The 14,692-nt window shown below is 38.8% G+C and overlaps 1 protein-coding gene across 2 annotated transcripts in view; it reads right to left on the bottom strand.

Annotated features, from left to right (window-relative positions):
- Positions 1–14,692, bottom strand: part of Slc4a8 (solute carrier family 4 member 8) — a 72,624-nt gene that overhangs the window by 12,984 nt on the left and 44,948 nt on the right. For both annotated transcript variants that reach the window (XM_046436174.2, XM_058576270.1), the window contains exons 14-20: positions 14,358–14,603; positions 10,632–10,737; positions 9,898–10,059; positions 7,495–7,608; positions 4,508–4,669; positions 3,403–3,654; positions 353–421 (exon numbers count right to left, since the gene is read on the bottom strand). In XM_046436174.2, coding sequence (XP_046292130.1) covers positions 353–421; positions 3,403–3,654; positions 4,508–4,669; positions 7,495–7,608; positions 9,898–10,059; positions 10,632–10,737; positions 14,358–14,603 — 1,111 coding nt within the window. The remainder of the gene's footprint in view (positions 1–352; positions 422–3,402; positions 3,655–4,507; positions 4,670–7,494; positions 7,609–9,897; positions 10,060–10,631; positions 10,738–14,357; positions 14,604–14,692) is intronic.

The following is a 14,692-nucleotide window of genomic DNA, read 5'->3' as shown; positions in this document are numbered from 1 at the left end:
TGACACTAAATTTCAAGCTGTACAGGTGTGGAAACCAGTCTGGTTCTTGACCAACATTTCAGGTCTTGTTTTACCAGCATTTGGCAAAGCATTTTGTGTTTAATATGTGCTAAATTTTGAATAATCAGTGAATGAATGACTGGAACCATGATATTAAGCCAGGCTACTCTGGAAGTCTGTGAACTTTTGTGCCTATATGACTGTACATCTGAACAAATTTCTGAAACAGCTCAACCAGAAAAACTAGGAAATAATTTCTCAAGAATTGTGCTTCCCTTTGGGAGCTGCCCCTCCCTGGTGAGGACAGGTGAACTCAGTGAGAGGACACTGGCCTGGCTGAACTATACAATACCTGAATTCCTTGTAGTGAAGAAACTCCCATGTAGAGAAAAACTCCATAGAGTACAGGCATTGGAATAAACTGCAGACAAAAGGGCAGAAAGGCCAGAATTAAGTTTGGTATCATAGCACGTTCAAGGATATGTAACTTTTAAATCTCCAAGAACAAAACAAAATCACAAAATGCCTTCATAAACATTGTGTTAGTTTCTGTTGTGTTTACATAATTTTGAAATAGAAGCAAAAAGCATTTGGTGTACTCTGACATAGACTAAAAAAGTTTATCTTTTACTGAACAGAGATTTGAGGGCATGAATGGGGAGATATCTTATCAGAAAGAATGATTTGGGGGAACATATTAATGTTTTTATTTTGTACTTGAATATCCACATGGTACTTGAATATGAATTTCCCATCACATCATATCTATCAACCTAGATAATCTTCTGAGAAACTCTGGGACAAGAGAATGGGACTTATAGAATCAAGGTAAGAAAACTTTCATCCCTGAAGACTAAATTCAGTTTGTTATTATTTTGGGAGCATTCCAAAAACATTCCAAAGAACAATCTCAAATGTAATTCTTCAGTATTAGAAAATCCACATTGGGTTTCACATCGTTCCCCTTTTGTAGACAACCCAATTCAGCGATGACCTTGTTTGTAGAGTTATTTGATAGGATCCTAAAAGAATTTTTTTGGTGATATCTACCACTAGGCCCTTGTGGTTATATTCTTGGGGGAACAGTAACTTTGGGGTCCCTAATAATGGCACCTAGATCAGGAGAGGAAGTGAAAAGAGCGCTATAGACAGAGAGTAGATGGATAAGGAGTATGAGGAAAAGCAGGTAGTGAAGTTGAGTGGAAAGGAAAGGGACACGAAGATGGTTTCAAAATACTTCATCATTCTCTCAATTCTCACCCTTGAAGGGCATTTGCAGGGTAGGCTGGGGCGGTTAAAAATCAAAAAGAGGGAGAATAGAATCAGGAAAGTGGTCCAGATGGTTGGGACCTTGGCAACATAGCTAGATAGCTTTTTCTTTCATTCCACTTTCCCAGATGCAGTGCTTATACCCTGCCCCCCACCATAAAGTTTTTTCTCATCTTTCACCTTTATAAAAACACCCTCTTTTAGCCAGCTGCTGTTTTTCTGTTTCACTTCACAAACAACCTCTTGAAAGAGTTGTCTGCATCCATACTCTACTTCCTTCATCTCTTATTCACTCTTCAGAAACCTGCAATTAGGCTTCTGCCTTATCATTCCACAAAGTTTGCTCTCTGATAAGATACCTCCCCCAACTCTTGCCCACAAGTTTCTGGCCAGTAAAAGAAAATTTTGTTTTAAAGTCCATGTCAAAATACATCAAATCTCTGAGGAGATAATTTTGATTACAGAAGATTTAAAAAGCATTAATTCTGTAGAAGAGGTGTGTGTGTGTGTGTGTGTGTGTGTGTGTGTGTGTGTGTGTGTCCCCATCTATCTATCCTCAGGGAAAAGTAAGAGCCAGACAGGGTTGAGATGTGAGGCCTATGATTTAACTTACAGGTGATCATTCCATTTTAGAACAAAAAGACTTTTACCATAGTCAGCTTCTGCTTTTGCTTCTACTTCTAAATTATGTAAAAGCAGAAGAAACTAATCCACTGAATCTGCTCTTGTCTAGTCATGTTAAGTCACCATATTGTTAAATCCAATGGCTTTGGCGTAGTCTTCATCTTTCCAGACAGCTTCTAACCAATCCTTCCTTGAAACACTCTCCCAGCTTGGCTCCTGACATCATACCTTCCTGTTTTCCTTCCTACCTCTCTGGCAGCTCCTTCTGAGACTGTGCTATCTCTTTCTCAGCCCATCCTCTAAACTCTGCTCTTCTGTCTAACCTCTCTTCTCTTTTATATCCACCCATCTCCCAAGTGAGCTCATTTACTTCTTTGGTTCAACCCAACCAGGTGCTACTGGCTCCCAAGTTTGTATTACTGACCCAAAACCCTCCTCTACTCTCTTCACTTAGATAATTCCTGATTTCTTACTCAAGTGCTGATCATAGCCTCACTCCTCACAAAATCAAAATGCTATCTTCTCCATAATAAATGTCATCTTTCCACAAGATGGCTAAGTCAAAAACCTAATAGTCATCTTTGATTTTCCCATTTCCCTCACTCCATTCCACAACCAGTTAATCAGCAAGACCTTTGGATCTGCATCTAAGATGTGCAGAGCCTTGCCTTTTTTCTTATCCCTACTACCAACTTTCTTATCAAAAATCAATTTCTTCCCTCACCTGTATTATTCTCACTTGTCTCTCTGCTTCTCTTCTTCCCCTACCCTAAAAACTTGTCTTCTAGACATCAGCCAGAATGATCTTTTAAAAATATTAAGTGAGTCACGTCTATCTCCTGTTAAAAGCCCTCAAAAGTAATCTTTACTAGTATGAACAAGGCCCTCTGAGATCTGGCTCTGTCTACTCTTCCATCTCATCCCACTGAGCTCTTGCTGTAACTCAGTACCCTTAAGCCACATGACCCTGATATTTTCCACAACACATATTACTCTTTTCTTTCTCAGGACCTAACTTGACTGCTTTTCTCCCCTCCCTCCATGCTATCTTCCACCATCCATGGCAAGGCTAGCTCCATTTTATTTTAAATATTACCTTCTCAGGGGTTGGAGTTGTAGCTCAGTGGTAGAGTGCTTGATTAGCAAGTGTGAGGCACTGGGTTCAATCCTCAGCACCACATAAAAATAATAAATAAATAAAGTTTTTTTAAAAAAATTACCTTCTCAGAGAGGCTGTCTTTGACTATCCTAACTAAAAGAGAACCTTTTAATTCCCTATAGCATCAAAGAACTCTCTCTATATATTTCCTTATATCACTTATTAAATTCTATAATTATCATGTTTATTTTCTTAATTACACATTATCTTACTCAGGTAGAATAAGCTTTTCCAGGGCAGCAGTAGTTTGTATGTGTATCTGTTTGGTGTGCCACTGTATTCCCAGAACCTAGCAGGATTCCTGGCACAAAGGCACTATGTATATGCCTAACAAGTGAGTAAATGATTACCTTTAAGACAGTGGTCATGAAGACGGAGCAGCCCATCAGCACAAAGATCATAAGGCCTGTCACTCTCTGTTCTCGGATGCCCAAGAACTTGGGCTGTTCTCCCGGAGCAGAGCACTCAGATTCCAGCTTGAGGCTGTTCACATGTGTGATGGACAGGACAGTTGCAGCCACAAACCAGGGTAGGCCCATGATGGAGCAGACACCCAGCATTATGGCCACCATCAGCAGATCCAGGTGGTAGCCGCAGCCTTTCTGTGGAGAAACAGAATATCTATCACCATCAGTGGGCTGGCTATAGTGGGGCATATAACAGTGAGCTAAGAGTCTCATGCCTAAGGCAGGAAGGGATATATGGGTAAGGAGGAAGGAATCCAAGGATCCCATAGGAGTTTTACAATCTTCCTAGATAGGAGAGAACAGAGAAGGGAAATATTAGCCTATCCTATATGTCAATATCCATCCTTTATCTAAGTAACCTCAGCTTCCTCTGAGTCCCACACATTCAAAAATCCATCCTTCTCTGGAAAAATAACTAGAGACCAAGCTGCATCTTGACCATTCTAGTAGACACTATAGAAGTTGGAGATAAATGTTAATTCCTACAACACACTTCCAGATCCTTGCCAGATTTGGATGTTGCCTGTTCTGAGTAAGGAAAGCATAGAGATGGAAGGTATGAAACATCCCACTAATACATGTACTAGAACTGTTCCTAGTACTGGTAAACCTTGGTCTCAGGTTTAATATGAGAGAATACTGCCTCTAGGACATTGCAGTCTAAGATCCAGCCTGAACCTGAGGAAGACAAGCTGAATGGTAGCCAACTCAAAACAAGTAGCTGAATAGGGACCACCAGGAACTCTGTCTGCCACAAACCCACAGGTTTGAGAGAAGAGAAATGGAATCCAAGTTTCTTTCACATTATACCACAAAGTTTCACTTTAGTCTCATCTCCAACTAACAAGTAGAGAATGAATACTCCTTATAGGCCCCTTCTGTGACTTTTTATCCAGGTTATTCAGTTCCTGGTATGGAAGGGCTTACCCTAAAATAAAAAACGTAGCAAGCCACCAAAGAAGTCTTCTAGGTCAAAATTTCTTGTTACCTTGAGCTTATGTTCCTTCCTGTTAATGATGACAGCTGTGATCTGCTGGTCCATGAATATCAAGATAGTGCAGAGAAGAGCTGGGATAATGGCAGCTATCACAGTCCACCAGGGATTAGGGCCAATGGGACTGATAAACCATCCTCTATCATCCCTTGTAGGCTAAGAGGAAAAAACAAGACATTATTTTTATATTTTAAGTTAACTATTGTCATTAGAGCACAAGAGATCAAACTGAACCACAGTTCCACATTTCTTTTTATTCTCATTTGAATGAGAATCTTTAAAAAAAAAAAGCACAAAATATAGCAACTTCTTGGAAATCTATAACCTTTCTCCAAATCCGCTTTGAAATAGTCCTCCATTATCAGCCTCCTATGGAATATTCACTAGTCCTATTCTTCCTCTTATTTACTCCCTAAGCTCCAGTGTATAGAAAAAGCAACTTTATCTCAATATCAGCACAAGTAAAATATAGTTAACAGCTAAATCTGTTGTTGAAGAAAAAAAATGACTCTCAACGACAAATATAAATATCTTAGACTATCTTCATCACTGCTTTTCCTCAGAAGCCATATAATGTGTGTCTATAACATAAATAAAAGCAAAATATAGTCAGTTGCATGAATCTCTTGGGTTTAGATTGGAAGTTCCAATGTCCTTCTCCCATCAGCAGACGAATGGAGGCCTAGGCACCAGAGATTTGACACAAGGCTTAAGACTGCTAAACTTGGCAACTTTTTGACCTAGGACCCTCTCCAATGCCCCTATAAGACAACTGTTCACAAATTTTATTGAGGTGTTCATGACATACCTAAACTTTCCTAGGTCCTCAACCCCCACTCCTAGGGTACTCTGGGGAAGACAAGTTCACCTTTTTGGCAAGTGGAGCTAGAGGATAAAAGCCCAGGGATTCAATTGTCCCAGAATTGACCCAAACTCAATAAACAAAGACTATTCTATCTGAAACATTAGTTGTGATTCTTGGATTAAAAAAACTTCAATAACATTAGCAAGTCCCAAATTATGAATTAGATTCTAAAAGCTTACAGAACCTGTTTCCTTAGTAATAGTGTTCTAACTGGCATTAAGTTTTCAGACCAAAACAAAAACCTATCAAAACCTTAATGACATTATAACCCCTAGTAAAAGTATAGCTGGCTCGCCTTATCTGTGGGTTTTACATCTTCAGATTCCACCAACCATAGATTGAAGATATTCAGAAAAAAAATACTTTTGTGTTAACACATACAGACTTTTAAAATTGTCATTATTCCCTAAACACTACAGTATAACAACCACTTACATAGCATTTACATTATATTAGGTATTATAAGTAACCTACAGATGACTAAAAGTATATAGAGGATTATGTAGGTTATAGGTAAATACTACACAACTTCATTGAAGGGACCTGAGCATCTGCATCCCCAGAGTATCCTAGAACCAATATCCCATGGGTAGAAAGAGACACTTGCACCTGCCTTCATATTGGGTCTTGGGACTTGGGGGTCATGTGGTTTACAAAGGAAGGAAAGAAGGAAGAATAGAAGAAAACTTTCTCTCTGCTTCCTGAAGGTGAAGCCTGGATGCCATGAGCAACATTTTCTTGGACATTCTCCCATTTCCATTTCTCAATTCTCTCCTACTTCGCAGAGGTTTTCTTCACAGATGTCCCAGAAATTCAGCACCTTCTGATGCTCTTAAGCCTAACCATCAGGGAATTTTTCCAAGGACTGCTTAATGCTCCCAAATTACCTATTTTTATACAAAATCCATTCCTCCTGCAGGGCTGACCTCAGCTAGGTATTAGAGAGAAAGCTGAGTGTGCTCATTCACACAAAGATGAGAATGCCAGATTCTCAGAGATGTTATGCTTAGAAAAGAAAAGGGTGTTTGCTTGTTAACCCACAAATTTCTAACTGAGGGCTGGGGTTGTAGCTCAATGGTGGAGTGCTTGCCTCAAATATATGGGGCCCTGGGTTCGATCCTCAGGCCCACATAAAAAAAAATAAAAATGAAGATATTGTGTCCATCAACAACTAAAAAATAATAATAAATAAATTTCTAACTGATAGAAGTTCAGCAAATTTAATAAAATTAAACATGTTTTGAAAATAAGGAAAAAGACACTTTCAACCAGGTCTTTTTCAGGGAGAGAAACAAAGGGAAGCCAAAACCAGGGCCTTTATAAGTCAGGGACTGTCTACCTTCCGTTTTCTCCTCACATCCTCTCCCATCATTCTATTACTCTTCTGAAGTCACTGAGCATGCTCAGTCTTTCTCCTCTCTACCCAATGGGAATCTTTGAAACTTAACTTAGTTTTTTGATCTTCTTTGTCTATTTAGCAACCCGAACCTGAAAGACTTTGTATTGATCATTTATTTCATTTATTGTGTAGGCCTTTTGAAAAATACTATAGATTATAGAGTTATACAAACAAACAATAAAATAGTGTTAAAGGACTATCCTATAAATATCCTAGGGCTCTAGAGTCCAGACAAAGTCCCTCTTATGTCCATCCTCCTCCTACCCTGCAAGATCCTTGAGAGGAGGGGCAAAGACCTTTACCTTACTCATCCTTCCCAGTGTCCTTAAACAGCTGCTGCTCAATAAAGGTACTGGTAACCAGACTTTTTCCAGGAACCCACATTTCCACAGTATCCCCAAATATATATATATATATGTAAATGGGCACATTGCACTATTTTAAATCTTAACAATAGTATTTATGATAATAAATAATACTTTTCATTCATTAAATTTAAACAACTTTACATTTTCTGTTCTCTCACTTTTCCAACTTGAACTCTACCAGATCTAAAGAGTTTGCTTTTCTGAATGGCCAGGTATGAGGAACAAGGTTCAGATTTAGAGGACTACAAGATTCCTCTTATGATTGTGATGTGAAAAGGCCTTTGAAATCAACTTGGGATCAGATTCTATGAAACTACATGAGGCACCACGCATCCTGAGACTTTTTTACCTTGAACACACTGGGAACTTGAAGCTTTGGTGATGGGACTCCAATCAAAAAATCAATAATCACCATTGTGAAGATTGTGAGGAAAACGGCAAAGTCACTCACCATGGAGCGTACCTGACGTGAGAAAGGATTAGAACAATGTTTTTGCAGGTTAAATATAGTAGAAAGGAATTTAGTCTTGCAAAAGGTTTAGAAATTCTCAAAAAAATTCCCTTATTTTACATTTAAACTAATACAAGCATATTTAAACCATAGGAATATATTAGCATTTCCTCCCCCCAATCATGAAACCCCTTTCAACTAACCAAATTAATGCTGACAAAGTGTGGATATGATGAAGGAGAAAAAGTCTCTGACAAACTCTAATGTAACTCTGAAGAGTTCTTTTTAGGGTATTTAGAACCAGGTTCGGGTTCTAGTTCTAAAAACTTGGAATACAATTTTTTGAAACCAGCCATAGTCCATTATGCTAGCCCAGAACCTTAGCATCAGGGCCAACTGTGCTTCTCCCTCAAACCCTACATCCAGTTCATCTCAAGTTCATAGGCCCTATCTTTAGAACATATCCAGAATCATCACTTCTCATACCTCCACTGCTCCTGCCCAGATCAAAGTTACACCAGCTCTTGCTGGGTTAATGGCAGCCATCTCCACATTTGCTTCTGCCTCTGCCCTCCACAGTTTTCTTTAAATATAGCTGCTGGAATACTAATTTAAAAATTGGATCATTATCACTCCTCTGCCAACACCCTGAAATGGTTCCTTGTCTGAGTTAAAAACCTAAAAGGCCCCATTGGTTTCTGAAGCCCATACAACTGGTGTCATCTCCTTTCCAGTCCCAACTCCTAATGTTCTCCTGCTAATCCACTCTAGTTCAGCCACACAGGTCTCCTTGCTGCTTTTTAAATAAATCAAGCTCACTCCAACTTCAGAGTCTACCTAAAATGTTACCTACAATTAACCTCTTGGGTAGTTCCCTCACCTCCTTTAGGCTAACTCAAATACTATCTTCTTCATGAGATCCTAATTCATCAGAAGCCACCCTTCCCTGCTTTATTATTTTCAACAACACTTATTTCCATTTTGTTGTGGATTCTCTCCAATTGAAGACCTGCCCCACGAGAACTGTCTCACTTTATAGCTTAGTGTCACTTTAATAAAATGCAGTGACCTGTTGTCTGTCTTAATCTGCAATTCCAACAGAGACAGAATAAAATATTTCTTAGCCATGCGTAACATCATTAGTAACTTAACCTGACTAACTAGTAACTAAACCAGCATCCTCTTCATGGTTTTGTTAGTTCTTCCCTGAATGTTATATTAATTCTCTGAAGCAATCACCCCTTTCTAATTATGAAACCCTGCTTGACCATCGTAGGGCTCAGTGCCCCTTCTCTCTTCTGAACTTCTGTGGCACTTACATCTCCGGCTTACCACCAGCTCTTGCAACACTTACTACTGTAGCATATGGCACCTACTTGTTTCATGTGCTCCTCTTCTTCTCTGATGGCAGACAGCATCTTTTAAACTTTGTTTATGCGCCCCCGGGTCTGAGCATAGTCAGTATCCAACAGTCACTTAGGTTAATGTATTTTTCCAGATAGGAAACAAAGACTTAGAACTTATTTAAGACATGCCTCCCTTAACTATTATGCAGGTTCAATGAAGCCCAAGAATATTTTTTAGTTATGTATGTGTATATAATAAATATCTAATAAACTGTGCCCCTACCCATTCATATCTCTATTCTGTGAATGTACCTGACTGAAACCTCACAGAAAAAAAACATTTCCTCCTGAGTCTAGCTCCCTTTTAAAGAAATAGCTCCCTTAGCTGCCCACACTCAGCCTCTAATTCTGCCCTGCAGGAGTACTGCTCCTGACATGCTATCTGTGTCAGAGAAAGCTGTTGAGGCTTCCATCATGCAAACCAAGACAAGAGCATGCGGGCTGCTATAGTCAATGTGGGCAATGATTTCATAAGTTATTATAGAAGCCATTCCTGGGAGGGGACTTCGTAGCTAGAGTATCTAAGTACTAAAGTATCCAAGACAGTCACCCCAATTACCATCATCACAAGCCAGCTCCAACTACTAATGCTAAGTCTCCCAGAATTCTGGAAATGACACTTAACAGCATTCTAGAAACGAGACTTAATAGCTTTTAAAGAACGTTACTACCACCTTAAACTTACCCAGCTCTTTTAAATAAAAAAGGTTTTCAATACTACAGATCTATGAAAGCAAGATCTATGAAAGAGGCTGCCAGACACTAGAACTGACTGCCGCAGTGTACCTCATGGGGACATCTGGAGCTTTCCCCACTGACAATCTACTCCAGAAAGTATGGAGGCTGAGTATATTAGAATCCTAACACAAAAGTAATGCATGAATATGCTACCTACTCTGGTTGGAAAATAGCGGCTTGTCTTAAATGTCTTTAAGGTGCTTGAGAGGATGAAGGTGGTGAAGAAGAGAATACAGGACCAAAAGAGCACATCAGGAGTGTAGGGTCCATGATGGCCACATGCAGATCCCATGAACTCTCCATGCATTTCTTGGCATTCCTGGAAGAACAAGCAGTCTGGTGACAAAAGTTAGGCACAAGGAAATAAATAGATGCTGCCTATCAGAATAGGCTGCCAGCAATATCTACTTGACCTTATGAGAGGCCCTCACCTGCAGGCCTTTTTCAAATGGGGCACTACTACAGTTATAACTAAGTTTTAAGAATAAAGCTATAAATGTCCTGAACAAACAGTACTTTCAAGGCTTTGGGAAGGCCTTAGCAATCTGAATTGTTTTTATTACAGAGGACCTCCAAACTTACTATCCTTCAAACTCCACAAACTTGGATCCTACCCTATGTGGTTTCATCTCCACATGTCCTTGATGCAGAATCACAGGGTAGGGTGCATATGGTAGAAAAGAGAAGGGTGATCTACTTTTATGTACAAGAAAATTTTTGAAAGGGAAAAAAAGTAAGAACAATTTTTTGTTTGTTTTTTAATTAATTTATTGTTTTTTTTAAAGAGCTTTCTTTCTTAAATGCTAGAATTCTCCAAAAGGCTACTGGCCTTTCACTGAGAAGTCCCTCCTAAACCTGGTAGCCATGGTGTTAGGCAGCTCCCAGACTTACACTGACAGTCAGGTTATCCCAGTGCACTTCTGCTGTCACAATGTTGTGGTCCTTCCAGTACTGCAGGGTATGATTGTTTGGATTCTCTGGGAGAGTACACCTACAGCTGGGGGGAAAGGAAAAAAGATTCCTGAGGAAAGCAGTAAGAGAGTCAGTTAAGTATTTTTAGACATGACTGGATTAAAGGCTCTACAAAGCCTATCTTCTTTCTCTTTTGCCTACTTCAGATCTGTGAGATGGGTCTAGTTTGGGCCAAGGACCAATAAGGACAACCAAACCCTGAGTTTTCACTGGCCATTATTAAAGATAGATTCAAATCAGCAGGTGGGTCTTGGATAAAAATGTGCTGACAACCACACTTGGCATATGATTTTCCCAGAATAAATAAGCCCTGGTGGTTTCCTTTCCTGCTTCTATCTCTTAGGTTCTAGCTATGAAATTCAATCTACTTGGCAAGGAGGTTCTGATACACCACTCAGTTCTCAACAATTTCCTCCAAGTCTGGATAATTTTATTCCTATACTGCTCCTGTTCTAAAAACCAGAGATTCCTTAATTGTGATGCAAGCTCTTCCTCACATTGCATTATCATTAATAATCCTTGGTCATTTTCTGGATATTTATGCTGAAGCCAGGCCTAGCAGCTCCAATAGCTTCCTCAGGCCTCTTCTTTCATCCAAACCAAACTATACCATACCTGTTCTACCATGTTGCCTCCCAATCCCAGCATGCTTCTTGCCTGAACTGGCTCCCAGTATGATCAATTGACATAGCTGTCCCCACCACCTTTGTTTCACCTGTGAATTTAATAAACATGCCTTCTATGACAGAACTAAAATTCAGAAAGTTCCCAACAGGTCAAAATAATTGGAAGAAACCAACAAAACAAAAAGTAATGGGGAAAGCTATAAAAGTTCTACATTTAGGTTAAAAAATAAATTCCATAGATATGCCAATTACTCTAGTTTGATAATTACATATTATACATATGTATTGAAATGTTACACTGTATTCCATAAATATGTATAAAAATTACTATGTGTTAATTAAAAATAAAAATAAGCTGAGTTTGGTGGCATGCATCTGTAGACCCAGCTACTCAGGAGCCTGAGGCAGAAGAATCACTTAAGCCCAGGAGTTTGAGGCCAGCCTAGAAAACATAGCAAGACCCTGACTCAAAAATAAATAAATTAGCTGGATATGGTGGTGCACACCTGTAATCCCAGCAACTTGGGAGGCTAAGACTGGAGGATTGCAAGTTTGAAGCCAGCCTCACCTGGATAAGTTAGTGATACCTTGTCTCAAAATAAAAATAAAAAGGATTGGCGGGGGTGGGGGGAAGGATTGGGAACGTAGCTCAGTGCACAAATCCCTGGGTTCAATCCCCAGTAATACAAAAATAATAATAATATGATGGTAGATGTATCTATACATTTGTCAAAATCCATGGAATATACAACACACAAGTTAACTCTAATGTAAATTGTCAACTTTGGGTGATACTGATTCAGTATAAATTCATTGATTATAACAAATGCACTTTTCTGGTGGAGATGTTGAGAATGGGGGAGGGTATGCATACACAGCAGCAGGTGGGCAGGGAGTCTAGGAGAACTCTTGTACTTTCTGCTCAACTTTGCTGTCAACCTAAAACTGTTCTAAAAAATAAAGTCTTTCTTCCCCCTAAGACTGGTGATTGAACCCAGAAACACTTTACCACTTGAGCTACACCCCCAGCATTTTTTATTTTTTATACTGAGACAGGGTCTTGCTAAGTTACCCAGGCTGGCCTTGAACTTGCTATCTTCCTACAATCTTCTTGCCTCCGCCTCCCAAGTATCTAGGTTTACAGATGTGAGCCACCACACCCAGCAATAAAGTATTTTTAAAAAATCAATTTTGTGGACATTAACATAAAATCATTTAAAGAGTGGAGGTTTCTAATTTCACATCAATTCCATATGAAACAAAAGTCAAATGTAACTAAGAAAAAATACCATCTTCAGTTTTTAAAAAAATATTTATTTAGTTATAGATGAACACATAGTATATTAATTTATTTTTATGTGGTGCTGAGGATTCAACCCAGTGCCTTATACATGTAAGGCAAGCACTTTACCACTGAGCTACAGAGCCTCAGTCCCCCATCTTCAGTTTTATTAACAAAAAAAGATTTCAGCTTCCAGATACGAAGTCTAAACTTAATCCAGGGCTGGTCACTTTTGTCTGTCTTCTCCCACTACAATATAAGCATCCTAAGTTGCCCAGTTGAATTGCTCATTGCCCCAAGAACGGAAAATGGATATATTGATGTCATTTGAAAATAAGATTTTAAGTAACTGTATGACAACTTGTAATGTGAATAGCACCATTGTGCCTTTTATGTATTTTTGAATACTGAATTGAGTCTTCGAAGAACAAGAACTTAATTAAGGAATCATATGTAAATGGATTTGGATACCTGAATTATTAAAGTGGGATCTGTTTGACTATTGTGTTTACTACTGTTTCCAAGGCCTAAAACAGTACCTGGTGCATAACAGGTGTTTGACAAACATTTTTTAAATAAATGAATGATTAAAAAGAGGTCAAAAAATTAACTTTACAAAAGTAAGAACTTCAATGACAATAGGTCCCAATTCATTAGGCTTTGGAAATGATAGTCCTTAATCATTGTTATTAAAATACTTTATTTTAGGGGCTGGGGATATGGCTCAAGTGGTAGTGAGCTCGCCTGGTGTGCGTGAGGTACTGGGTTCAATTCTCGGCACCACATAAAAATAAAATAAAGATATTGTGTCCACCTAAAATTGAAAAATAAATATTAAAAAAAAAAAAATATATATATATATATATACTTTATTTTGTATTAAAATACTTTGTATTAAAATACTTTAAATTTTTTTAATAAAAGTTAATGAATGGATAACTAGAATAGATGAAAGTATATTTGTGGCTGGTTGGCAGATGCTTCCAATCAGATTCTCCACATGAGAACTATATAGTCAGAAAGGAGGGAATAATGTACAGAGCCAGAGGAAGAGGATCTTTAATCATAATTTGGAAAATACTATTCCAGAGAAGAAATGATATGTAGGACTAGATTTTCCTAGATGGTTGATAATACAGCTAGATATGGTGTTTATTTTCTAATTGGTCCAAATAATGTCAAACACATGAAGAAAACACTCTCTTGAGTTGAAATCTAGAAGTAAAGAAAGAGGTTTCTAGATCTTTATGATACAGTGGGAGTCACTCGTGATCTGAAAGGAATTATTAAACCATCTCTACCTAACATTTCCTACACGTTGCCTATACACCTTCAGAGAAAGAGTCCATTCTCTCACTTGATGATGTGGTCCCGGGGGCTCACAAGTCCTTACAAAAAGAAGATCTTTTCAATAACTAACTCAAATTTTCTCTGCTACATTTGCAGCCTATTTTTGTTTCAAGGCCTAGACCCAAAAGACATTCTCTAGAAAGAACTTCTCAAGTCTGCTCTGGGCTTCATTCTCAGTCCATCCTTTGTCATCACTTTTGATTGTTCTTCTCTGGCGGTCCTCCAAGCTTCCTCATATCTAAGTTCTGTTTCCCAGAAGGCCAAGATGCTTCCTCAACAGAAGCTACAAGCGCTGCCTGGCACACTACACAAGCTATTAAACTTGGGCCCCTTTGTCCATTAAAAGAAGAAGAAGAAAAAAAAAAGACAAGCAGAAAGCATACTTACTAATAGAGGCTAAGGTGGTCCAGCTGGCTGTGCATGTGGATAGGGTAGGTCTCTGCCAGATGAATCAGCTTTTCTATAGCTTCATAGATGAAAATAATGCAAATCAGGGAGGCAAATGCTTCTTCAGTGAAGCGGGTAATGTAGCAGACAAGAGAACTGGCATCAGTTGCCACAAGGACAATACACAGGAAGGCGGTCCACAGTCCGATACAAGCTCGAAGGGAGAGGTATGAAAGGGTGTAATCTCTGAAACAAGACCAAAGTTCATCAAAAAGCATGAATGGCACGAAGACACAAAAGGGTCAAATATGGTTAATTCATCTCATGTCAGCTAC

This window comes from Marmota monax, unplaced genomic scaffold (genome assembly GCF_021218885.2).
Source record: "Marmota monax isolate L192 unplaced genomic scaffold, Marmota_monax_Labrador192_F-V1.1 WCK01_AAM20220418_F8-fsc00012, whole genome shotgun sequence".
In the NCBI taxonomy this organism is placed as follows: domain Eukaryota; kingdom Metazoa; phylum Chordata; class Mammalia; order Rodentia; family Sciuridae; genus Marmota; species Marmota monax.
Note: the sequence above shows the minus strand (reverse complement) of the source record. Positions and strands in the feature narration are given on the sequence as shown.